The sequence below is a fragment of the Prionailurus bengalensis genome, chromosome C1 (genome assembly GCF_016509475.1).
Source record: "Prionailurus bengalensis isolate Pbe53 chromosome C1, Fcat_Pben_1.1_paternal_pri, whole genome shotgun sequence".
NCBI lineage: Eukaryota > Metazoa > Chordata > Mammalia > Carnivora > Felidae > Prionailurus > Prionailurus bengalensis.
In genome coordinates, this window is record NC_057345.1 from 178,233,711 (window position 1) to 178,259,532 (window position 25,822).

General features: G+C 39.5%; 1 protein-coding gene across 2 annotated transcripts in view; it reads left to right on the forward strand.

The window, feature by feature from the left end:
- The window catches only part of MFSD6 (major facilitator superfamily domain containing 6), a 78,794-nt gene that overhangs the window by 3,663 nt on the left and 49,309 nt on the right, over positions 1-25,822 (forward strand). For both annotated transcript variants that reach the window (XM_043577319.1, XM_043577320.1), the window contains exon 2: positions 23,359-24,967. In XM_043577319.1, coding sequence (XP_043433254.1) covers positions 23,421-24,967 — 1,547 coding nt within the window. In that variant the 5' untranslated portion in view covers positions 23,359-23,420. The remainder of the gene's footprint in view (positions 1-23,358; positions 24,968-25,822) is intronic.

Below are 25,822 nucleotides of genomic sequence, written 5' to 3' on the forward strand. Positions count from 1 at the left end.
AGAGGAACTGGTGTTGTCTCAACAAGCCTGATTTGTGGGTTAACTGTGCCAAGGGAAAGTGAGTAAGGAGCCTGAGGTGGTAGTTAGCTGCCTGTGTGACTCTGTAGACAGACATCCACTGCACAGCTCGGTGCCCTCTGCTTTCCACAAGCTGCCTCCCCGTGGGCCCTTCTGCCCATGGGGTGCAGAGTAGGGATGTGGCCAGCAGAGGAACTCTGGAACCCTGGAACCCCGGAACAGTGGAGGAGTGGGGCCCTATGAGCCATGTGGCAAATTCTTCTCTTGTAACTGCACTGGGTACTTTAGGGACAAGGTTAAGGTAGAATTGGCCCCAAGGTAAACAAGGCCTGTCTCCAGCATAGTTAAGCTTCTGCAGCTATTATGAGTGCCTTCTTAATTCTGTTTTAAGATAATTTATGTGGAGTTGTGTTTATTGGACAAATGGAACCCAAACTCACCTTTGTGAGGGAGTTTGAATAAAAGATTTTATTGTTGGGGTGCCTGGGTGGCTCAATTGGTTAAGCGTCCAACTTTGACTCAGGTCATGATGTCACAGCTCGTGAATTCCAGCCCTGCATCAGGCTCTGTGCTAACAGCTCGGAGCCTGGAGCCTGCTTCAGATTCTGCATCTCCCTCTCTGTCTGCCCCTCCCCTGTCTCTCTCTGAGACACGCTCTGTCTCTCTCTCTCTCTCAAAAATAAACATTAAAATTTTTTTAAAAATTCAAAAATAAAAGATTTTATTGTTATGCTTCCATAGGGTAAAGATAACACACATTTTAATTTTATTTACTACATAATCAGGTTCCCTATATTTTGAAGGTATGATATCTTTTTTAAAATTATTTTTTGTTGAAGTATAGCAGACATACAGTGTTACATTAGTTTCAGGTGTATAGCATAGTGATTCAACAAGTCTGTACCTTAAGCAGTGGTTACCACAATAAGTATAGTTACCATGTGCCTCCTTACAAAGTTGTGGCAGTATTATTGACTATATTCCCTATGCTGTACTTTTCATTGCCATGACTTATTTATTTTATAAGTGGAAATTTGTATCTCTTAATCCCCTTTACCTATTGTCCATCCTTTCAACATCCCTCCCCTCTGGCAACCACCAGTTCTCTGTATTTATGAGTATGATTCTATTTTTTGTTTGTTCATTTGTTTTGTTTTGTTTTTTTTTTTTTTTTTTTTTTTTTTTAATTTTTTTTTTTTTCAACGTTTATTTATTTTTGGGACAGAGAGAGACAGAGCATGAACGGGGGAGGGGCAGAGAGAGAGGGAGACACAGAATCGGAAACAGGCTCCAGGCTCTGAGCCATCAGCCCAGAGCCCGACGCGGGGCTCGAACTCACGGACCGCGAGATCATGACCTGGCTGAAGTCGGACGCTTAACCGACTGCGCCACCCAGGCGCCCCTCGTTTTGTTTTTTAAACTCTACATGTAAGTGAAATCATATGGTATTTGTCTTCCTGTCTGACTTATTTCACTTGGGATAAGACCCTCTAGGTCCATCCTTGTTGGGATTGGCAAGATCTCATTCCTTTTTACGGCTGAGTAATAGTTCATTGTATATATTGTATATTTCACTTATATATATTCTTTAACCATTCATTAGTGGACACTTGGGCTACATATCTTGGCTATTGTAAATAATGCTACAGTAAACACAGACATGCATATACCTTTTCCAATTTGTGTTTTCATTTTCTTTGGGTAAACATCCAGCAATAGAATTACTGGATCCTGTGGTAATTCTATTTTCAGTTTTTTGTGGAATCTCCATAGTGTTTTTCATAGTGGCTGCACCAATTTACATTCCATTAACAGTGCACAGGAGTTCCCCTTTTTCCATCACAAAGATATAAAATCTTTTAAGAAATGTCTCAAAGCCAGGGTGCCTGGGGGGCTCAGTCGGTTGAGCATCCGACTTCAGCTTAGGTCATGATCTCATGGTTTGTGAGCTTGAGCCCCACATGGGGCTTTCTGCTGTCAGCACAGAGCCTACTTCGGATCCTCTGTCCCCTTCTCTCTCTGCCCCTCCCCTGCTCATTCTCTCTCTCAAAAATACATAAACATTAAGAAAAAAAAAAGAATGTCTCAAAGCCCTTAAAACAGGCCTTTTCAGTTGTCTCTTCAAGTGAGCAGGAGCAGCCCAAGGAGAAGCCGACTTCAATTTAGCAACTTGCTGTGACTTTTTACAAACTACAGAATCAAGGGTGCCCTGATTGTCAGTCAGCTACCTTGTACTTAAAATAATGCCTCTTTTATATGTATTTTAAAAGTGATAAATGCTCAGGGCACCTGGGTGGCTCAGTCAGTTAAGTGTCCAGCTCTTGATTTTTGGCTCAGGTCATGATCCTGGGGTAGTGGGCTCGAGCCCCGTGTCGGCTCCTCACTGAGCATGCAGCCTGCTTGGAATTCTCTCTCTCTCTCTCTCTCTCTCTCTCTCTCTCTCTCTCTCTCTCTCTCCCTCCTTCTCCCTCTGCCTCTCTCCCCCTCTCTCTCTCCTTCTCCCTCTGCCTCTCTCCCCACTCACACTCCCTCTCTCAAAATAAAATAAAACATATTTAAAAGTGATAAAGGCTCATCGGAGGAAAATCCAGCAAAGTGTAAGAAAAAAAATTAAAGTACTCCTCACTTCACAGAAATAGCCCTAGTAATATTTGTTATTTTCTTCAAGTTTTTTTCTAAAACATATTTCATATGAAGCACATAGACTTACAAGTATAAACTCTTGCAATACAGAGGGGTTTTTATCCTGCTTTTTTTTTTCACTTAATGTGATGCATATATCATAAGCATTTCTCCATATTCTATTCAGTTCTATTTTTTTATCCTATGGATATAAGTTTGTATTTTTCTCTGACATGGATATGCCACGTTTATTTAACTGCTCCTGTTACTGATTGCTTCCTGTGCTTCAGCTTTGATTATTATGAAAAGTACAGAAATGAACATCCTTACACTTAAATCCTTGCATTCTCATGAGAGAATTACAATGAGGGTGCCTGTCAATCTTCATCCTTACCAGCACTGAATATTTTCATTTTCAAAAGTATTGGTAGGGCATGTGTGTATTTTTACTTTAATGAGCTAGGTAATAAGTCATTTTCTGAAAGAAATTTATAGCTCATGCTAACTCTCAAGAGTTCTAACAGCATAAGAAACAATTTTAGATTATATACACTAGAATGTGTTAGGATATAAATTGTTGTTTTAGATAATGGCATTTAGGGGATATAAATAAAAATCATAGATAATAACTATATGTCTGTAGAAAATTGTATTTTAAATCTTGCAGTCTATATTTTGATCCAAAGTATAAACTCATAAAATATGTGTCTGAGCACCTAGAAATTCCTAAAATGCCTTATCTTATGGGTAGATCATACTTTCTGTAACCCTCTTAACTTCCTTGGTGTCTTAATGGTGTCAGAATGGTCAATAATGACACCAGTCTTTTATTGAATAAGCTTTCATCAAATACCCATTGCAATTATAACATTATTTTACGTGTGTGTGTGTGTGTGTGTGCATGTTAGTGCTCTAACCTAATGTTATATTACTAATACTTGGAGTTGTGTTTTTATTTCTCCTTATAATTCTTATTTTTACACAGTCTGCTTTTTCAGTGTTCCTAGTATTTTTAGATCTTGAACCTATAGTCCTATACCAATATATTTACCTGAGTGAGTCCTTTTCTGAAAAGATTTGAAAAAAATTGTATCTGTCTCTGTGTATAAAATAGGCATTCACATAACTAGATTGAAAAATAAACCAAGAAGCATTTTAATAGTATTGTAATTCATCTTTTTTTAAACTATTGTATCTTCCATCTAAGTTGCTCCTCAAGTATAGCAAGCAAAAATTTATTGAGGAAAATCTTTCTCTAAAACCTTAAGCAAATAACTTCTTTAGGTATCAACCTTTTAGAAATCTTTTGTTTCAGGCTTTGAAAAGATAAGTCTAAGATTTTTCGTGTTGGCTTCTTGGCAAAGAAACAAAGATTGCATTTACAGCCACTAAACTAGTAAATAATTCTGTAAGATTAAGTGTTGACTTGTGGTGGTGGCCAGGTTCACCGTGGCCGGCTCTGGTGCTGACCCGGTTACATGAAAGTAGTTACGCTTGGAGGGTCCCTTGTCTGAGAAAATGCATAGAAAGCTAGAAGAATCACACGAACACTTACCAGAGAAATAAGTGCATGATGGTAGCATCAGTGTACATCCAAAAATGAGTAGAAGGCATAGGCGTGACACATTCGTTTTAATGCTTTCAAAGACTTCTGGCAAGGACTCCATGGCTCCCACAGGTTGGAACTGTCACTCTGGAGGAAGCGAGTGGCTGGGATTCCATCCATGCCCACTGCTGTGGGTAGAGGGGAGTGGTGAGTAGGGAGGCTCTGGACGGGCCTGTCTTGGGAAACATGTTGCTGGCATTCCAGAATTGAAAAATAGAAAGAATTTCCTCTAACTTAAACGTGATGCACTCTGGGGGTGCCTGGCTGGCTCAGTCGGTGGAGCGTGTGACTCTTGATCTCAGGACCGTGAGCTTGGGCCTCACGGTGGGTGTAGAGATTACTTAAAAAATAAAATCTTTAAAAGTAAATAAAAGTTCTGAACTCTGTAACGCCCAGGTTCTTTTAGCACTCGTGCTTCAGTAATCTGGGTACTGCCACTGTTTGGAATATTAGTTCAGTGGGGAGACGGTTTCTAAGTGTCAGCAATTGAAGTGCAACGAATATTGGAAACCCAGCCTATTCATTAGTATGGTTATCCTACACAAGCAATTTCCTTGCCCTTTCTGGCTGTTGATCTTTGTTTAGGGAGAGATGACTGTACTTCGGTTCTATTTTTACAAACCTTCTGTGACCCTGCCCCCCCTTAAATCTCTTCATTTTCCTTCCTTTTTAAAAAATTTTTTAAAATGTTTATGCACTTTTGAGAGAGAGACAGATAGTGTGAATGGAGGAGAGGCAGAAAGAGAAGAGACAGAATCTAAAAGCCTCCAGGCTCTGAACTGTCAGCACAGAGCCCAGCGCAGGGCTCAAACTCCTGAACTGAGAGATCATGACCTGAACTGAAGTCCGATGCTTAACTGACTGAGCCACCCGGGCACCCGTCTTTATTTTCCTTCTTGAGTATCAGCAGCAGCATATTCAGTTACTTTCACTCCCTATTTTGAAACATCCACTGGATTTTGTTGTTGTTGGAGAAACTCACAAGATCGAAATATCTTTTAAAAAACATTCTGTTCATGTTGTGATTTGAACTGTTACTTGTTCTTCACACTAGGCTTGTTTTAAGGCAGGAAGTTTATTTGAAATGTAGAAGGAAATGAGGTTCTGGGGCCTGCTTCAAATTTATACTAGAAGCTACTGGCACAGTATTTAATCAGAAGCCAAAAACAAGAATCTGCTTCCATGATGGTTGATGAAGTCTAAGGACCTAAATTACCAATTTTTAAATGACATTTAGTTGGGTCTTACGCAAAGTGAAAGTGAAAATCCCCTTGGCATTTTTTATTACTAAAGCCACATTTAGGATTAAAGACTATTTCCTCCTCCACATCCACACCCAGAAGAGGTGAGAATAACTTGTTCCTTTCACCCTCTTAGCAGTATGAAGGGAAATATGTTAGGATTTCGGCTCCTATCTTTCATGTTTATTATGTTACAAATATAATTAAAATATTCCTACAGGTGATAATATTTTATTTTATTTTTTTTTTAATTTTTAAATGTTTATTTATTTTTGAGAGAGGGAGAGAGACAGAGTGTGAGCAAGGGAGGAGCAGAGAGAGAGGGAGACACAGAATCCGAAACAGGCTCCAGGCTCTGAGCTTTCAGTGCAGAGCCCGATGGGGGCTGGAACCCACAAACCATGAGATCATGACCTGAGCCGAAGTCAGATGCTCAACCGACTGAGCCACCCAGGTGCCCCCAGGTGACTATATTTTATTTTATTTATTTATTTATTTATTTTTTTTCAACGTTTATTTATTTTTGGGACAGAGAGAGACAGAGCATGAACGGGGAAGGGGCAGAGAGAGAGGGAGACACAGAATCGGAAACAGGCTCCAGGCTCTGAGCCATCAGCCCAGAGCCTGACGCAGGGCTCCAACTCCCAGACCGTGAGATCGTGACCTGGCTGAAGTCGGACGCTTAACCGACTGCGCCACCCAGGCGCCCCTGACTATATTTTAAATGAAAAGGTATTTCTGGTCTGGAGATACCTAATTATCATTCCAGTCCCTAATCCAACAGTGTGTTTTTGTTTGTTTGTTTGTTACTTTATTCATTTTTGAGAGACCGAGAGAGCACAAGCAGTGGAGGGGCAGAGAGAGAGGGAGACCCAGAATCCGAAGCAGGCTCCAGGCTCAGGGCTGTCAGCACAGAGCCCAACGTGGGGCTCAAACTCACAAACCACGAGATCTGACCTGAGCCGAAGTTAGACGCTTAAGCTTAACCAACTGAACCACCCAGACACCCCTCCAACAGTGTGTTCTCTGGTGAGTCAGTGTGCATCCTCTCCCACCTGATCGCCTGCAAAAACTAGGCTGAGGACATGGAAGTGGATATAAACTTAAATCCATAAGCACTGATGGGTAAAATTCTAGCCTAGTTCATGGGTGGTGCCAAAAAGTTCTAGAATACTCACTTGGGAAGGATGTTTCTAGAGTAATTGTAAAATATGGCCTAGCATTTCAATGAAATAGTACAGCTTGAGGAACATGATCACAATCATCACCAGCAACATATGTGGTTTTGAGTTAGAAGAATACTTTTTCAATACATTATTTCATTTATGCCCTAAAATCCCTCTGTGAGTTAGTTGACTTGGGTTTGTGTTTTGATCCCCATTTTATAATGAGTAAAGGGAGGCTCAAAGAGGCACTGATTTGTCAAAGCCAGGAGAGCAATTGGGACTTCTCTCTGTACTTCCTAAAATTAATCTGTCACATTAAACTTTAGTAAAATATTATATATACAATATATTATCATCAGGTAATAATCAAAAATAATCTTTATTGGAGCCTACAAGAGTAAAGGGCAATATGCTGAGCACTAGATTCCTCATTCAAGGAGATTATAATCTAGTTGGGAAGACAGGAAGTACTTATAAAAAGAGCAATAAAATTATCCACAAGTCTTACCACAGCTCAGGTGTGAGACCAGTCTCCAGAAGCAGAGAAAGGAGTCAGGAAAATATCGTTAAGTTTATTCTATTTCCAGATGTTATAAAATATTGCATTAGGTACAATTCATAGAGTACTATCCAAAGTAAATTCTATCACAGAATATTAGTACTTATAAATATGTACTGGTTAAGACCAGTACATTAAAAGGTCAAATGGTAGGAAAACCTTAGTAGGGTGGCAGTAGCAAAATCCTGCCATCCTGTTTTCTGCACTGAAGCTATAATAATCTTTGTACAATACAAATGTGCCCATTGTATTCTATTCTGTTTCATTCTCTTCAGTGGCTCCCTGTTGTGCTCGAAATAAATAATACCAACAAGTTCTATATATTATATCAGGCACTAGGCTAAGATTGAACTGCATTATGCTTTTTCATCCCCCCCTGGCTACCCTAATGGAAAAATATTATTACGTTCCTCCTTTTGTAGATGGGGAGACTTTGAGAAGTAGCTTCTCCAAGGCCATTGATCTAGTCAGTGGCAGAGCTAGGATTCTAATCTCTGACAGTCCCTAATCCCCTGCTCAGTGACCTCTTAGTAGTGTGTAGAAGGCCCTTCTTGATTAGGCCCTCCCCTGCTCCTCTTGTGGATTACTCTCTCATCCTTGAAGACTTCCTTAAGGCCCCACCCAGAGACTTCTGTGTCAACTCTCCTTGCTCCTGTTTTAACATACAGCATCGTGTATTTGGCTGTGCTTACCCCTCTCTCTTTCTTACCACTGGACTTGGTAGCAGGGACTGGGTCTTCACCATTTGAATTACTGATCACCAAACACACATCCCATCCAATTGTTGGTGCTAAATTTGTATTTGTTGGATTAAAAAAAAAGAACATCTTAATTTTCATTGTAAGTGTCTAATATGGTATTTTGTGTTCTCTCCTGTCATCCCTCAGCATGATTTGTAGGGCCATCTGTGATCTGTTGCTATCCGCTAGCCTCAGATGCCCTTCAGCCCCAGTATTACCATTTTAAGGATCTTCTGTTATCTCTTCTCTTCCCCCATCCTGGAATAGTTTTCCCTTTCATCTTTGCCCAAGGCAAATCCTACATATCTTTCAGGGTTCAAGTTAAGTCCCTCATTCTTTTGACAACCTCTGTCTGAAGTTTGGGCTCTCTGCTCTGAGCCCCAGAAGCATCCCATTGTCTGTTAACATTTTCTGTTAATTATGGGGTGCTCTGTGGCTTCTTGTCTGTTATTCTTGTGACTTATCATTTAAATCTTCCTTGTGTTTTGGGCTCAACTTGTCAACTATAAAGCAAGTCTTTGAGGCCCAAGACCATGTTTTTGACATCCCTGTCTAGTGAGACAGCATGCTAAGAGCACAGACTGTCTGGATTTGAATGCCAGCTCTCCTTCTTACTCCCTGTTAACCTTGGGCTAATCATATAGTTTCCCTGTGGCCCATTTTCCTCATCGTCAAGTTGGGAGAGTAATCATACTCACCCCAGAGAACTATTGGGATTAAATGAGTTAATACATTTTAAACCCATAGCAGATATTACTTAAGTGCTGTTGTGTTGTAGTTAGTAATAATTGTGATAACATAGCCCGCTGAGCCCTTATTAAAGTAAAAATATGTTGTCAGGATGGCCAGCCACAAGGTATGCATTAGCCACTGTATGGATCAGTTTGCTTGTCACCCAGCAGACAGGTTTTGCTATGAGCCTGGGAAAGGTCCACCAGGAATAACAGGGATGGCAGGTTCTGGATTCTGGAAGGAGTTTCAGTCCAAGTGGAATACTGTTGGCAGCAACTGTGGGGACCACTGAGTATCTGGAGGGTTCAAGCTGGATTTTGGGGAATCAAGCTGGGCTGGAAGGACTAGAACCAGTTTTGATCTTACAGTTTGGCTGAGCCATTAAGGAGCCATGTCAAAATGCTCCAAAAGGGAGAGGAAGATTCTAAAACAGTCATTCACCTCTGTACATCTTAATGCCCTTGTAGCTTATATAACTGTTATAAAACCAACCTTATGTTTCTTTTTCATGACATTGGCAAAAGGTCTAGCAGATGCTAAAACAATCCTTATTGGAAAAGATCTGCTGGAATTGACACTGAATGCTGTCCTCTGAGGAGAGTGCTTTCTGGAAAATTCTGGGGGTTAAACTGAATGTTCAAGAATGTAGTGCCTGAATACCAGGACTCTAAGACTTGTTTAGAGTGGTTTCTCTATGTCTGTGCTCATAATAGATTGCAGCAGTAGTTAGAGACCTGCCCTGGGACTCACATTGATCAATGCTAGAGAGAATGGTCAATAACAGTTGACAGTGTAGAGGTAGCTCTGAGGGTCCAGAAAGTGGATTTTCCTGTTTTGCAGCTTCAGTACTGGTCTCTGGGCAATACTGAGTTATGATGGCAATGGTGCCAGGGAAATGTCCTTTCTGTGTCATCCAGGGATTATTTCCTCTCCATCGCTTGTGGTTATGTTGCTACGTTATAATGCCTGCAAGTCTGACCTTTGGCAATTTGTTTTAAATTTTTTTTTTGTTAATGTTCATTTTTGCGAGAGAGAAACAGAAACAGAGCATGAGTGGGAGGGGGCAGAGAGACGGAGACCCAGAATCCAAAGCGGGCTCCAAGTTCTGAGCTGTTAGCACAGAGCTCGACACGGGGCTCAAACGTACAAAGAGCGAGATCATGGCCTGAGCTGAAGTCCGATGCTTAACCGACTGAGCCACCCAGGTGCCCCTGACCTTTGATAATTATTATTCCAAAGAACATATTCAAGTTTAAGGGTTTTTTCCCCCCTCAAAGTTGAATCCATTTCCATACTCATATATTTGTGGATAACTCAATATACGTTTAAGCAGTTTCAATTTACATACATAATGAAGAAAGCTATCAATTTTAACAAGGATTATTTCATCACCTGTCATCAATAATTCAGAAATACCTGCTATTTGAATGACTCAGGGTAGGTACTGGTAGAATGTCTTTCCAGGTTTTAAAAGGCTGTGTTCTTACCAGCATTAGAGAGTGCTAAATGAGAAAACTTTTCTGCTTTCCTAATAAATAAAAGCCCTTCTTATCCAAGCTGGCTTAACAGCAATCCTACAATAGAGATTTCCCAGAGAATTTAATAAATTTTAATTCTGTGTACTATTTGAAATGTCTTCTCTCCTTTTTAAAAGTTTCTTTTAGGGACACCTGGGTGGCTCAGTTGGTTAAGCATCTGAGTTCAGCTCAGGTCATGATCTCACGGTCTTGAGTTCAAGCCCCGCATCAGGCTCTGTGCTGACAGCTCAGAGCCTGGAGCCTGCTTTGGATTCTGTGTCCTTCTCTCTGCCCCACCACCACTAACACTTTGTTTTTCTCTCTCTAAAAAATAAATAAACATTGAAAAGTTTCTTTTAAACAAATCATTTTTTTTAAACAAATGAGCTTTTTTTTTTTTTTTTTAATGTTCATTTAGTTTTTGAGAGGGCCAGCGCACAAGCAGGGGAAGGGCAGAGAGGAGGGGACAGAGGATCCAAAGCAGTGTCTGTGCTGACAGCAGAGGGCCCGGCCCACGTGGGGCTCAGACCCACGAACTGAGAGATCATGACCTGAGCTGAAGTTGGCTGCTCAGTCAACTGAACCACCTGAGTGCCCCTCTTTTAAACAAATCTTTAAGACTCAGAGGTTTAAACAAAATGTTAGTTTAATGGGTTCATGTTGTTAAACTACTTAATAAACAAAATCCCTCCTTGGTTTGTAAAGAGATTAAGTACTTCATCCAACATATAAATATTTTTACTGCTCTTTATACTTGCTCTATCAATCCTTATAGCAAATTAAATGTAATCTAATGCAGCCAAAGCATGGCCTACTTTGGGACATATTTTAATTTTACTAAAATACAGAGGTTGTTTTCGTTTATTTGCTTCTTTTTGTCCCTGATCCTATGATCGCACAGATGAATATATTTAAACTGTATTTTGTCACTGTGTTTTAAATGTGATTATTTTGGGGGTGCCTGGCTGGGTCAGTCAGTAGAACATGTGACTTTTGATCTCAGGGCAAAGTGTTTGAGCCCCACATTGGGCACGGAACCTATTTAAAATAATACGTAAATTGGGGCGCCTGGGTGGCGCAGTCGGTTGGCCGTCCGACTTCAGCCAGGTCACGATCTCGCGGTCCCGGAGTTCGAGCCCCGCGTCAGGCTCTGGGCTGATGGCTCAGAGCCTGGAGCCTGTTTCCGATTCTGTGTCTCCCTCTCTCTCTGCCCCTCCCCCGTTCATGCTCTGTCTCTCTCTGTCCCAAAAATAAATAAACGTTGAAAAAAAAAATTAAAAAAAAATACGTAAATAAAAATAAAAAGTTTAAAAAAAATAACTGATTATTTTGGTTCCTTTTCCTCAAAATCTAAGTATAACCTGAAAATATTGTCTAAACATTAATGTCATGAATCGAAAGTGAAAGTTTTTGTTTGTGTATATTTTTAGATTTCAAATTCTTATAAAAGTTACTGAATGTGACATTCATATAAAGGTACAGAGTGTTATAATACAGGAACATTCCCTTACCTACTTTGCATTTGTTTATACTTTGAGGACTACTTAACATCTGGACTCCTGTAACAGGAGACACCTTGCATAACCTTATGATAATAAAAAATCATTCGAATAAGATAGAGAGGAAAGAATGCTTTGGAAGAAAGTCCCTCATCAAGGTTTAAATCAACACACTAACGTAAGATATTTTGCAGCGTGGAATTAGCATTTGGGCATCAGTTCTCATCATCACGTGGACAATTCAGAGACTTGTACCCTTTTAAAAGGACTTTGTGTCCTTCTGTGACCTCCTTGTTAAAGACTCAGTGGTTGATTTATGGAAGATAATTAATTAAAGGCCACCTGATTAAAATTCATAGTCAGAATGCATTTTGTACAATTCTGAAAACTGTCTTTAGTTTGTCATAGAAGGGTACAAGTAGCTGCTTTAAATTACTTTCTTTTGTAAAGGTAAAGCTCATATGACTGTGTATTTCTTTTTTCTTTATGTTTATTTATTTATTTATTTATTTATTTATTTATTTATTTTGAGAGAGAGAGAGAGAGCCTGCACACAAGTAAGTGTGAGTGGGGGAGGGGCAGAGAGAGAGGGAGAGAGAGAGTGCCCAATGCAGGGCTCAGTTTCATGAACTGTGAGATCATGACCTGAGCTGAAACCATGAGCCGGACACTTAACCGACTGAGCCACCCGCCCAGGCACACCTTAATTTTTATTTTTAAAGCAGAATACAAAGTGGTTTTTTTTTTTTTTTTAAGATGAACATTTTTTTAAAAAAATGAACAAGTTTATAAAGTAAAACACCAGATTCTATACCTTTCCTCATTTCCCATCCCAGAGGCAACTACTTTCTTGCCTTTTAGGCCACTATTTTGATATTTATCTGTGTATTTTTAAATAAAATGCTTGCATTCTTAGCTCTTGATTTTTTTTTAAATTTTTTTTTTTTTTTTAACGTTTATTTATCTTGGGGACAGAGAGAGACAGAGCATGAATGGGGGAGGGGCAGAGAGAGAGGGAGACATAGAATCGGAAGCAGGCTCCAGGCTCTGAGCCATCAGCCCAGAGCCTGACTCAGGGCTCGAACTCACAGACCGTGAGATCGTGACCTGAGCTGAAGTCGGACGCCCAACCGACTGAGCCACCCAGGCGCCCCTCTTGATTTTTAAATGTCGGCATTATCTACTGTCTTCCCACCTTGGAAGGTATGGGACTAACTCTTGTTTCCTGCCCCAGCTCTCTATACCTGTTCAATCTTCTCAGTTCCTATCTTCCCACTGTTGTTGGACTGTACATTAGTAGGACTGTATAATCATAGCTGAGACATGTAGTAAACTATGGTTATTTTTTTTTCCTGTGCCACTTTTTGTTTTCTTGTGATGTTTTGCTTACCTAACTTTCTCTCTGCTTACCACTAATTCATCCCCAGTCTCTTCACCATTAGAGTTCCTCTTGACACATTCAGATGTCTTGTTATTCTGTCAGTGTCCTTTTGCTGTCAGAGCTCTCGGGGAGCCTTCAGACCTGCCACTGCTAGACCTGCTGCCCTCTCCATCTGGTGCACAGCTGTCACGCCGGGATCTGTGGTCACCAGTGTGCTTGTGTCCCTTTGCCTGTCTCCCACATCAGGTCTTTTTTTTTTTTTAATTTTTAAAAAATGTTTATTTATTTTTGAGACAGAGAGAGACAGAGCATGAGCGGGGGAGGGGTAGAGAGAGAGGGAGACAACAGAATCTGAAACAGGCTCCAGGCCTGTCAGCACAGAGCCCAATGCAGGGTGCCAACCTCACATCAGGTCTTTAATGTCCTATATCCCCTGTCTTTTTCTTCATTTAGTCCACCCCCCCTTTTGGGGGGGGGCACACACAATCTGAGAAACATGAGAGGTACATTTTTTTGAGAAACTGCATATGTAAAATGTCTTTCTTTATTTCACCTAGAAACTTGAATCATAATTTAGCTGGCTATAGCTTCCAGTGTTACTGTTGAGAAATCTGAAGCCATCTCTGGTTCTTGATCCTTAGTATGTGACACATTTTATTCTCTGAAACTTTGTGGGGTCATCTGTTTGTCCTAGTGTTCTGAAATTTTAATGATGTGCCTTGGCTCAGGTCTGTTTTATTCTCTGTGCCTGGTGCTCAGTGGGTTGCCTCAGTCAGACAATTCATAGCTTTCAGTTCTGAGAAATTTTCTCAAATTAAAAAAATTTCCTTCTCTTAATTTTCTCTATTTTCTCTTCTTGGAGTTCTAATGTTTATAGATACTTGACTTTCTGGATGATCCTATATTTGTCATGTCATTTCTGTCCTACTTTCATCTGTTTTCTTTTTTTCTTCTTCAGATTTTAGGTTAAGTTCATTTTTTGTTGAAAAAAAATCATACAAATCAGTGACCTTTTACACATTGAACCCATCCATATAATAAAGAGCCAGATCAAAAACGATAAAATTATCAGCACCCTAGAGCACCTTCTAGTCACTACCTCCCCCAAGGGTAACTACTATTTTAAAAATAAAACTTTTATTAAAACTAAGGGTTTTGTTTTGAGATAACTGTAGATTCACATACAGTTGTAAAAAATAATACAGAGATGGCCTATGTATCCTGTGCTCACTTTTCCCCAATGGTAACATCTTGCACAACTTTAGTACAGTAGCACAGCCAGGATACATCTATATGGTCGAGATACAGAACGCTGTATCACCACCAGGATTTCTCATGCTTCCCTTCTGTAGCCACTCTGCCACTTTCCTCTTGCCTCTATTCCCTACTTAACTCCTGGAAGGCTCTTATGTGTTCTCCATTTCAGTAATTTCATCATTCCAAGGATGATACAGGAATGGAATCATACATTATGTAATCTTTTAAGATTGACTTTTTTCACTCTTTACAGTTCTCTGAGATCTGTTCAGGTTATTATATGAACCAATAGTTTGTTCCCCTTTTATTGCCACATAATATTCCATGGTATGGATGTACCATAGTTTGTTGAACTAGTCCATTGAAGGGCATCTGGTTATTTTCAGTTTGGGGGTATTACAAATAAAGCTGCTATAAATATTTGGGTTTTTTTTAATGTTTATTTATTTTTTAGAGAGAGAGTGTGAGCAGGGGAGGGGTAGAGAGGGAGACACAGAAGCTGAAACAGGCTCCAAGCTTTGAGCTGTCAGCACAGAGCCTGATGTAGGACTTGAACTCACAGACAGTGAGATCATGACCCAAGCCAAAGTTGGACGCCCAACCGACTGAGCCACCCAAGCACCCCTTGCTATCAATATTTGTGTATTAGTATTTTGTGTGAAGTTTTTTCATTTCTCTGAGATAAGTGCCCAAAAGTGCAGTTGCTGGGTCATGTGGTAGTCACATGTTTAAATTGTTAAGAAATTGCCAAACTTCTTTCCAGAGTGGCTGTACATCCCCACCAGCAATGTAGGAGTAATCTAGTTTCTTTTTTATCCTTGTCAGAATTTGATGTTGTCACTATTTGTATTTTAGCCACTGTTACACATGTCATGATACCTTTTAATTAAATTTACACTTCCCTGATGGTTAATGACCATGAACATCTTTTCCTCTATCTATATGCATCTGTATATCCTGTATCTCCACTTTGACGAAATGTCTCTTCATGTCTTGTGTGCATTTTCTGATTGGATTATTTGGGGTTTGTTTTTTGTTTTTTGTTTTTTACTGTTGAGTTTTGACAATTCTTTATATATTCTAGATAGCCATTTGTTGAGTGTGGCTTGCAAATATTTTCTCCTAGTCTATAATTTGTCTTTTCCTCCTTTTAGTAGAGACTTCTACAGAACAAATTTTTAAAATTTTGATGAAATCTAATTTATCAATTTTCCCTTTTATAAATCATGCGTTTGGTGTTAGGTCTAAGAACTCTTTGGCTAGCTTTAGAGCCTGAAGATTTTCTCCCAGGTTTTTTCCCTAAAAGTTATGTAGTTTTACATCTTACATTTAAATCCATGATCCATTTTGAGTTAATAATATTCATAAAAGCCATGAAACTTAGGTTGATGTTCATTTTTTGCCTATTGATGTCTAATTGCTCCAGCACCATTTATTGAAAAAGTTATATTTCTCTCATTAAATTGTTTTTGCATCTTTGTGAAATATCGGTTGGGCATATTTGGGTGGATTTATTCCTGGGCTCTCTGTTCTGTTCCATTGATCAGTGTGTCTGTTCTTCTGCCAATGCCACATAGACTTGATTACTGTGCAACCATGATAAATCTTTTTTTTCAAAATTGCTTTAGCTATTCTTGTTCTCCTTTCTTTTTTTTTATTATTAAAAAAAAATTTTTTTTAACGTTTATTTATTTTTGAGACAGAGAGAGACAGAGCATGAATGGGGGGAGGGTCAGAGAGAGAGGGAGACACAGAATCAGAAGCAGGCTCCAGGTTCTGAGCTGTCAGCGCAGAGCCCGACGCGGGGCTCTAACTCACGGACTGCGAGATCATGACCTGAGCTGAAGTCGGAGGCTTAACAGACTGAGCCACCCAGGCGCCCCACTTGTTCCCTTTTCATGTAAATTTTAGAATAATCATGTCTATTTCAAAAAAAACCCAAAAACAAAAAACCTTGCTCAGATTTTGGTAGGGTTTGTGTTAAACCTGTTATAAGTTTTAAGAGAATTGAAATCTTTGCTGTGTTGAATGTTCCAATTCATGAACGTGGTCTGTCTCTCCAATTAATTAATTAATTAACCTATTTATTTATGAGAGGGGGCACAAATGAATGAGGAGCAGAGAGAGAGAAGCGGGGCTCACATGAAGCGGGGCTCATGCTCACCCAAAGTGGGGCTCGAGCTTACCCATTGTGGGACTCGAACTCACAGACTGTGAGATCATGACCTGAGCTGAAGTCAGATGCTTAATGACTGGGCCACCCAGGCCCCCACTATTTATTTAGGTTTTTATTTCTTTCATCAGCATTTTGTAGTTTTTAACATATAGTCCTATGCATCAATTTACATTTAAATATTTCTTCTTTCTAGGAGATTTTGTAGATTTCTTAATATTTTCTACATAGTCTCATGTCAGCTGCAAATAGAGACAGTTTCTTTCTTTCTTTTTGATCTGTATACCTTTTGTTTTCTTTTTTGTCCTTATTGAAATGCCATTTGATTTTTGACAGATCAAAAAAGAATGAAATATGCAACACTATGTTGCATAAGAGTGGTAGGACCAGATGATCTTGCTTTGCTCCTCTAGAGAAAAAAGTCTTTCACCATTAAGTGTAATGTTACCTGTACGTTTTTGTAGATGATCTTTATCCAATTGAGGAAGTTTCCCTGTCTTCCTGTTTTTCTGAGACTTTTCATGAGTGAGTATTTAATTTTATCAGAATCTTTTTCTGCATTGATTAACAGCATTATGATACTCTTTTTCTTCAGCTTAATGTGGATTTACATTGATTGATTTTCAAATATTGCACTAGCCTTGTATCCTTGGAATAGATCTCACTTGGTCAAAGTGTACAATTCTTTTTTATATATTGCTAAATTTTCTTTTCTAATATTTTGCTAACGATTTTTGTGTCTATGTTTATAAGGAATATTGGTCTGTAGTTTTCTGGTGTTTGCACTGTTTTTCTTAATATAAGATTCTGGGTTGATAATTTTTTAAAATATTTTTAATGTTTTATTTATTTTTGAGAGGGAGAGAGACAAAGTGCCAGTGGGGGAGGGGCAGAGAACGAGGGAGACAGAATCTGAAGCAGCTTCCAGGCTCTGAGTTGTCAGCACAGAGCCTGACATGGGGCTCAAACTCACAAACTGTGTGATCATGACCTGAGCTGAAGTTGGATGTTTAACCGACTGAGCTACTGAGGCACCCTGATAATTCTTTTCTTTCACAAAATATATCATGCCACTTCCTTCTGGTGTATATAGTTTCTAATGAGAAATCTGCTATCATTTGTTTTTCCAATATTGGTAAGTTGTGAGTCCTGTGTCATTGCTTTCAAGATTTTTTCTTTTTCTTTGATTTCCAGTTTGACTATGATGTGTTTTGGTGTGGGTTTCTCTTGTTTGGAGCACATTCAGTATCTTGAATCTGTAGGTCTTTTGCCAGCTTGAAAATTTTCATCTTTTATTTCTTTGAGTAGTTCATCTGTGCCCTTTTCTTCTCTTTCCAGGACTTTGATGACATGAATGTTCAATCTTCATGATCCCACAGGTCCTTGAGGCTCTGTTAATTTTTTTTTCCAGTCTATTCTCTCTGTTGTTCAGATTGTGTAATTTCTATGTTCTGTCTTTCAGTTCGCTCATTTTCCCTCTCTCCTCCATTCTGCTGTAGAGTCCATCCATTGAGTTTTTTTGTAGTTTGGTTATTGTCTTTTCCAGTTCTAAAATTTCCATTTTGTCTCTCTTCATATGTTACATTTTTTGCTGGGACTTTCTATTTCTGTGCTTCAGCTTTCTTCTTTTCATTTTTTTAAGTGTGTTTGTAATCACTTGTTGAAGCATTTTTTGATGTCTCGCGGGTTCTTGGTATGCATTATTTTTTATTGAAATTTTGACACTTTGGGTATTATGTTATGAAACTGTGGGTTGTATTTAAGGCTTCTGTTCCAGCTGGATTTTTCTGACATGCTCTAGCAAGGGAATTGGAGATGTTGCCTCAGCACTGCCAGATGGAAGTAGAAGTCCAGGTTCCCCACTCAGCCCCTCATGACACCTGAGGGTGAAGGAGCTCCTTGTTACTGTGATGTAGAGATGGGTGTTCTGACACCCCATTAGGTGTCCACCGATACCTTCCTGGCTGGAAGGAATAGGAATGCCTCGTTACTGCTCCCCATGTGGCTTCCACTGACACCGTAGTGCTGGGTGGTGGCAAAAGTCATGAGTCTCTATTAGACCTCTTCTGACACCACCTCAGGTGGGAAAGGTAGGGGTATCTTGTTACTAACAGGTGGGAGTGGAAGTCCAGGATCCCCCTGTGTTCTCCACTGATGCTGTTGTGGGGATATGATCTCATCACCACCTAGCAGTGATGAAAGTCCCAGCCCCCTACTTGGTGTTCTCTGATGACACCTCAGCTTAGGGGTTGGGGTGCCCTCTTGTAGCCTGGTGAGGGTGGAAGTCTGGGCTCCTGTGCAGCCTTTGTTGGTGGAGGTGGGAGTAAGGCCACATTACCCTGGTCTCCTTCTGTGGTATTTGGCTGGAGTAGAGCAGTTATTACCTAAAGCTTTCTATTTTTTTCTAGGCTGCATTTTCCCTCATCCTTAAGCCAGAGAGGACTTTGTTTTTTTGTTGTTTGGTTGGTTGGTTGGTTTTGGTTTGCATTCATTGGTATTTCCAAGTTCTGTAGCCCCACTTATCCCCATGTTCTTTGGGTACCAAGGTCCCTAGCAGGTCTGCCTTCTGTCTGTCTTTCGGAGTCTTCTGTATTTGGTTTATATATAATGTCCCAGTTGTACTCAGCAGGAGCAGTATGGAAAAGTGTGTCTACTTCATCTCTTTGGAAGCAAAAACGTATCCTGACTTTAATACCATCAATTAGCTTGCCTGCTTTTGTAACTCTGTATAAATGGAATCATACAGTATGTGCTCTTTTGCTTCTTTCTTTTCTCAGTCCATATTATGTTTGTGACATTCATCCTGGTCATTGCATGAAGTTGTAGTTTGTTCATTTTTACTGCTATCCAGTATTTCGTTATGTGAATATAACATACTTTGTGTATTCTGCTGTAGACAGGTTGTTCCCAGTTTTGAGCCATTAAAATTGTTCTGCCGTGAACATTTTTTGTAGATGTCATTTGGTGAATAGATTACTACTCAATACATATCTAGGACTTGTCGTCAGGTATACATTCAGGTTTGATAGCTATTCCCAAACTGTTACCAAAGTAGCGTATCCATTTACATTCCTACCAGCAATCTATGAGCATTCCGGTTGCTTTGCATCCTCACTAACACTTGGTATTATCTTTCCTATTTATTTTAGCCATTTTGGGAATATGTTGTATTGTTGCATTTATTAATAAGTCTTTTTCTATCCTGAAATCTTTAAGATATTTTTCTGTTTTATTCTAAAATTATGTTACTTTATCTTTTACTTTTATTTATGTTGTATTTAAAAAATTTTTAAAGTAAACTCTACTCGAACATGAGGCTCAAACTCACAACTCTGAGATCAAGAGTCACATGCTCTACTAACTGAGCCAGGCAGGCGCCCCTGTCTTTTATTTTTAGATATACAGTCCATATGGAATTGATTTTTGTATATGAAGTGAAGTGGAAGATCTGTTTGTTGTTGTTCTTTTTCTTTTCTCTAAGAAGTTGCCTCAAATTTTTCTTTTATATCATCCCTTACTTTGACATTTATGCTCTTTTTTCCACAAAAACATTTCCATAACTTTTTCATTCAGGCATTCCTTTCATTCCCCTCCTCTTCCTTCTTTAAAAATATGTATTATTTTTGTTTCATAGTTGCATTTCTTTTCCTATTGCTGAAGATAACACATTTAGAAGTATTTTCCTCCCCACATAGCTCCTATTTTCCCCATGTGTTTTTTTTGTTTGTTTTTTTGTTTTTTGCTGTTTGTTTTGGTTCTTTTTTTTTTAATTTATTTAAGTTTATTTTAAGAAAGAGCATGAGAGGGAGACGGGCAGAAAAAGGGGGACAGAGAATCCCAAGCAGGCTCTCCATTGACACCAGAGAACCCAATGTGGGGCTTGAATTCACAAACTGTGAGGTCATAACCTGAGCCAAAGTCGGATGCCCAACCAACTAAGCCACCAGGCATCCCCATGGTTCTATCTTTCATGTAAAATACTTTCCTCAAATGTCTTATAATTCTGGTGACTGATCATATCTAGTGACAGGGCTTGATGACGCTGGGCTTCCATGTAGAGGGATTTGGTGGGATGTTTAGTTAGGGAGGCTTCAGTATCAGCATCTCTAGAGAAGAACCTTCCAGTTTCCTGCCTGGAGGATGAAAGCCTTGCCAGCTTCTGGGAACCTTGTGAGAGAAATGGGATGGAGATTTGGGACAGGTCTAAGGCTTGGAATCAGCATGTATATGTTCACTTCCTGCCCTGTTTTCAGTATGGTACCCCTACACTCAACTCCAGCTATTTCTGTATGACAACAGAACTTGTTTTATCCTCTCCAGAGGAAAAAACCTCTACTTGTTTGGTGAGCCACATGGAGTGGAGAAGGGGATTGGGTGTCCTGAGTTGGTGTTCAGATTTTCAGTCAACTCCATTGACAGCAGCCTCCACTCCCTGCCTCTATACACACACACACACACACACACACACACACACACACTTCCTTGCACTTCAACCTGATATGGCCAACCTATGAGCTTTTGAAGGATTCTGAGTAATAAATTATTCCACTGTCAGCCAAGGTTTCTGTTTTTTTAGGTCTACTAAGTTATTTACCAATTGTCTAACTATATTCTGGCTTCCAGAATCTTATTTTATTTTTCCATTTACAGGCACTTTAATTCTCCTAGCTTGGACTATTGGATTTTGACTTTAAAAATATATGTGTGTGTGTGTGTGTGTGTGTGTGTGTGTGTGTGTGTGGTCATTTTAGTGGGGTTTAGGGTTGGAGGCCAGATGTACACAACCTGCCATCTTCACCCCGAAGTGCCATGAAATTTTATACACTTGAAAAAGAACAAATATTTCTTTAAAGTTTGAGCTCAGAAATGAAAATAATTTAGAAAATAAGTCCAAAGGAGAATTATTGTTATTTTCAGGTGATGAGATGGAATTGGAACTGACTGGGATGGGTGAAAGCACTAATGATGAAAAAATAAATAAATATAGAACATTGAGGAAAGTCTTTCAGCTGGACAGCAAAAGATTGGATTTTGCTTTTCCTTCAAGTTTTGTGGGGAAAAAAGGTCCCTTTCACTCCAGGAAAAACATGAGTTAGGAACTAGTGGGGGCGACACCACATTGTGAATGCACTAAATTCCACTGAATCATTTACATAAAATGGTTAATTTTATGTTATGTGAATTTTACCTCAAATAAAAAATTTTCTTAAATCTAAAAATAAGAAACACACAAACATTTTCAAAACTTAACAGCTATTTTGACACCTGGCTTTTGGGGGTAAAAGATAAGTTGACTTACTACACGGGTCTCATTAAGTTGTGTTTCTATTGTCTGCCTAGGAGCTATTTTTAAAATGTTTACAGGCATGATTCTGGAAGATTTTCAGAAAGTTAGTCTTCGTTTTGGGAAAAGGGAAAGCAAGATCTATTCCAAGGGGTAGCAAAATGAAGTTATTTCTCTCTGGCTTAGAAGGTGAAAGGAAGTAATACGTATTTAATGTATATGCCTCCTACCTCAGAACATATTCATTGCAGCATGACAGATCTTGATGCAAGCAGGACCTTTTGGCTCTTTAATTCTCTGTATAATGGAAGAAAGGGAAATTCTGGTGGAATGTGGCACAGTTCCTATAAATTTATACTATTGATATATTACTTATCTTTTGTATGAAACACCCTGTCTTATAAAAAGGTTTAATAAAAAGGCAACATTTTATTGCCCAGAATGTAACATTTGGCAGTTTATTGTGGTTTTTAGAGCACACAGCTTAAAGCCATAATATTAGGGTTCAAATCCTCACTCTACCACTTACACAAGTTGTTTAAGCTCACCATGCCTCGTTTTTCTCATCTGCAACATGGAGAAGATAGTAGGGATTTTGTGATCAGTATGAATTAATACATTTAAAGATCTTTATGTGTTGCCTGGCATAGAGTAAGTGCTCACTCAATAAATGGTATCTGCCATTTTTTTCCTGACATTTTTTAAAACTATAATCCATAAAAGCACAGCTGGAGAAACATATGCAGTATAAACAGTGTGAGGACTGTCTCCTTACCAGGGTATCTGTCATGGCTGTAGTGACCAACTCCAATTGCAAATGTGCATTTTGCTCCCTCATTCTCATTACATTTGTGGTTGTGGTTAAAAGCTTATTTCTACTTTTCTATAGAAACTTAATGGTTGTAGCTACCTTTATTTCCTAAAAATTCTGTACCTCATAGTGCATTGGATTTGTTTGAAAAGTAAAACCAGGGGCGCCTGGGTGGCGCAGTCGGTTAAGCGTCCGACTTCAGCCAGGTCATGATCTCGTGGTCCGTGAGTTCGAGCCCCGCGTCGGGCTCTGGGCTGATGGCTCAGAGCCTGGAGCCTGTTTCCGATTCTGTGTCTCCCTCTCTCTCTCTGCCCCTCCCCCGTTCATGCTCTGTCTCTCTCTGTCCCAAAAATAAATAAACGTTGAAAAAAAAATTAAAAAAAAAAATGAAAAGTAAAACCAATAAACTATAAGGACTATTTATTTTCAATTCTCTATATTTGGTTTAGACATAATCCCTGTCATTTGTACATTTTCACTAGACATCGATGAAAAAGATTTGAGATTGAACCGGAGCCATAAACTTGCCATTAGAACGTGTAATTTGTCAGTCAGTGGCCACAAAGAGTATTTGATGTTTTGAAAGCTATTTTTCTTTTTTAGTATTGTATGACTGCAAGTGACAAATGGGAGAATTCTCTCTCATAATTATTATTTTTAGTAGTTTGAAACTCCTCAGTTTCTTGCAAGATGAAGCTCAGTGCTTAAATGTTATTTTCATACTAAGCCATCTTTTAAATTTTACTTTACAGATCAACAATAAAAATTTTGAAAGTCACAAAACTTTAAAATTTTCTGATGGTGGTGAGAAGCCATGGCGGCAGATGATAAAGTTGCCATCTTAACCGATGATGAAGAGGAACAGAAGAGAAAATACGTGCTTGCTGATCCCTTTAATGGTATTTCCAGGGAACCCGAACCACCTTCAAATGAAACACCCACCTCCACAGAAACATCTGCTCTTCCTGAGGAGGAAGTAGACTGGATAGAGAAACATTGTGTTAAAATAAACAATGATCTTCTGATATCCAAGGTCTTCTATTTTTTCTTTTACTCTGCATATGGCTCTCTTTACCCACTTCTGCCTGTGTATTATAAACAGCTGGGAATGTCACCAAGCCAGAGTGGCTTGCTAGTAGGTATCCGATACTTCATTGAATTCTGCAGTGCCCCATTTTGGGGTGTAGTTGCAGATCGCTTTAGAAAAGGCAAAATTGTCCTCCTCTTTTCTCTTTTGTGTTGGGTTTTATTCAACTTGGGCATTGGATTTGTCAAACCTGCTACCTTGAGATGTGTACCAAAGATTCCCCCAACGTCTCGTCCCACCAACTCAAGTCATCTGTTAACTATCCCGCCAACCAATTCTTCCATTACCACATCACCAAGAATGCGTGAGAAAAGGAGCCTGCTCCCTTCCACTTGGCCAGTGATATTAGAAACAGAGCCCAATGTCACCGAAACTGTCATCTTTTCGACAGCTCCAAACAAGACCAGTGCACCCACCCCACAACCTCAGACAGATGAAATTACTGACCATATTATGGACTTGACCTTGAATCCGAGCACAGCAACCCCTGCCTTCCTGGGAAATGTAACCAGAGAGACGACCACCGCTATTGTCACTACCACCAAATCTTTACCTTCTGATCAAGTCACTCTTGTTTATGATCAACAAGAAGTTGAGGCTATATTCTTGGTGATCTTGGTGGTTGTCATAATAGGAGAATTTTTCAGTGCCTCTTCTGTCACCATTGTGGACACTGTAACACTTCAGTATCTGGGAAAACACAGAGATCGCTATGGATTGCAGCGTATGTGGGGCTCCCTGGGCTGGGGCCTGGCGATGCTGTCTGTGGGCATTGGGATTGACTACACACACATAGAAGTGATCATTGATGGAAAGGGGTGTAAACCCCCTGAATATCGGAACTACCAGATCGTCTTTATTGTCTTTGGGGTTCTCATGACCATGGCTTTGATTGTTGCCACTCAGTTCCGGTTCCGCTACAACCATTTCAAAAACAATGAAAATAAAGGAAAAGAGGTGGAGATCCCTCAAGTGGAGAGAAACAGCTCTACAGAGTCCTCTGAGGAGACACCAACCACCACAAGCCACTCACAAGCCTTCAACTTTTGGGACTTAATCAGACTGCTTTGCAGTGTGCAGTATGGCTCGGTGTTGTTCGTGGCATGGTTTATGGGTTTTGGATATGGCTTTGTGTTCACCTTTCTCTACTGGCATTTGGAAGACTTGAATGGAACTACAACTCTCTTTGGGGTCTGTTCAGTCCTGAGTCATGTGTCTGAGCTGACAGCTTATTTTTTTAGTCACAAGCTTATTGAATTGATTGGCCATATCAGGTAAGAACATGCTTATTATTGCTGCCCCTCAGCAACTGAACCTCAACTTTTTAGTTCACAGCTCTTTTTAGCACATAGAAAGAAACTATAATTTGTGTTGGGGTAAGGCTGGAACGGGAATGAGACTTCCTGTTGCTCTTCCTCCTCAAAATACAAACAAAAGGAAGGAAGTAATGAACCTACTTGGATTATCTAAAACAAACAAAAAATGCTGCTTCCTCTTTGTATGCCAGGAGGCTCTTGGAATAAATGTTTTCAGGTATAGGAGCACCAATGTAGTGAACTAGATTATGCTGTGGACCTCGAAGGGTCCACTTGTCCCAGGCATTTGTGAAGGAGGGTTTAAGTGGATAAAGTGGATTAGGTTTTTTCAGCCTTCAGTTATTCTCAGCCCTTGTTATATATGGTGTTTTATGAAGATGTCCAAATTATTTAATTAGGCTGTGATATGACCCATCATAATCTAATCCATGATACTACCTAGAGAAGGTTCTTACATGATTTTTTCCCCTGATTATTACATCAGCCTCTGCATTTTTGTCTGCCCTGAAGAGATGGGACATTTAAAAATCTTTCTTTCACCTAAATTTCCCGTATGATCTTTTTAGTCAAAAAAAAATCTATAAATGCCTGCTGTTTCTTGTGTAATTTTCCTCACCATTAATGTTTATCTGAAGTTGATCGAACAGTACCTTGCTTTTTATAAGTCTTTCTTCTCTGTTGTTGGTCTAAAATGTACAGCTAGCTACACTTAAGCCTTCTTAAGTAGAAAAGTATGGCATGTCTGACCCTAAAATTTGAAGTTGCTATGACTGAAAGAGAGCAACCACGCGTGTTTGTGTATGTCTGTGTGGT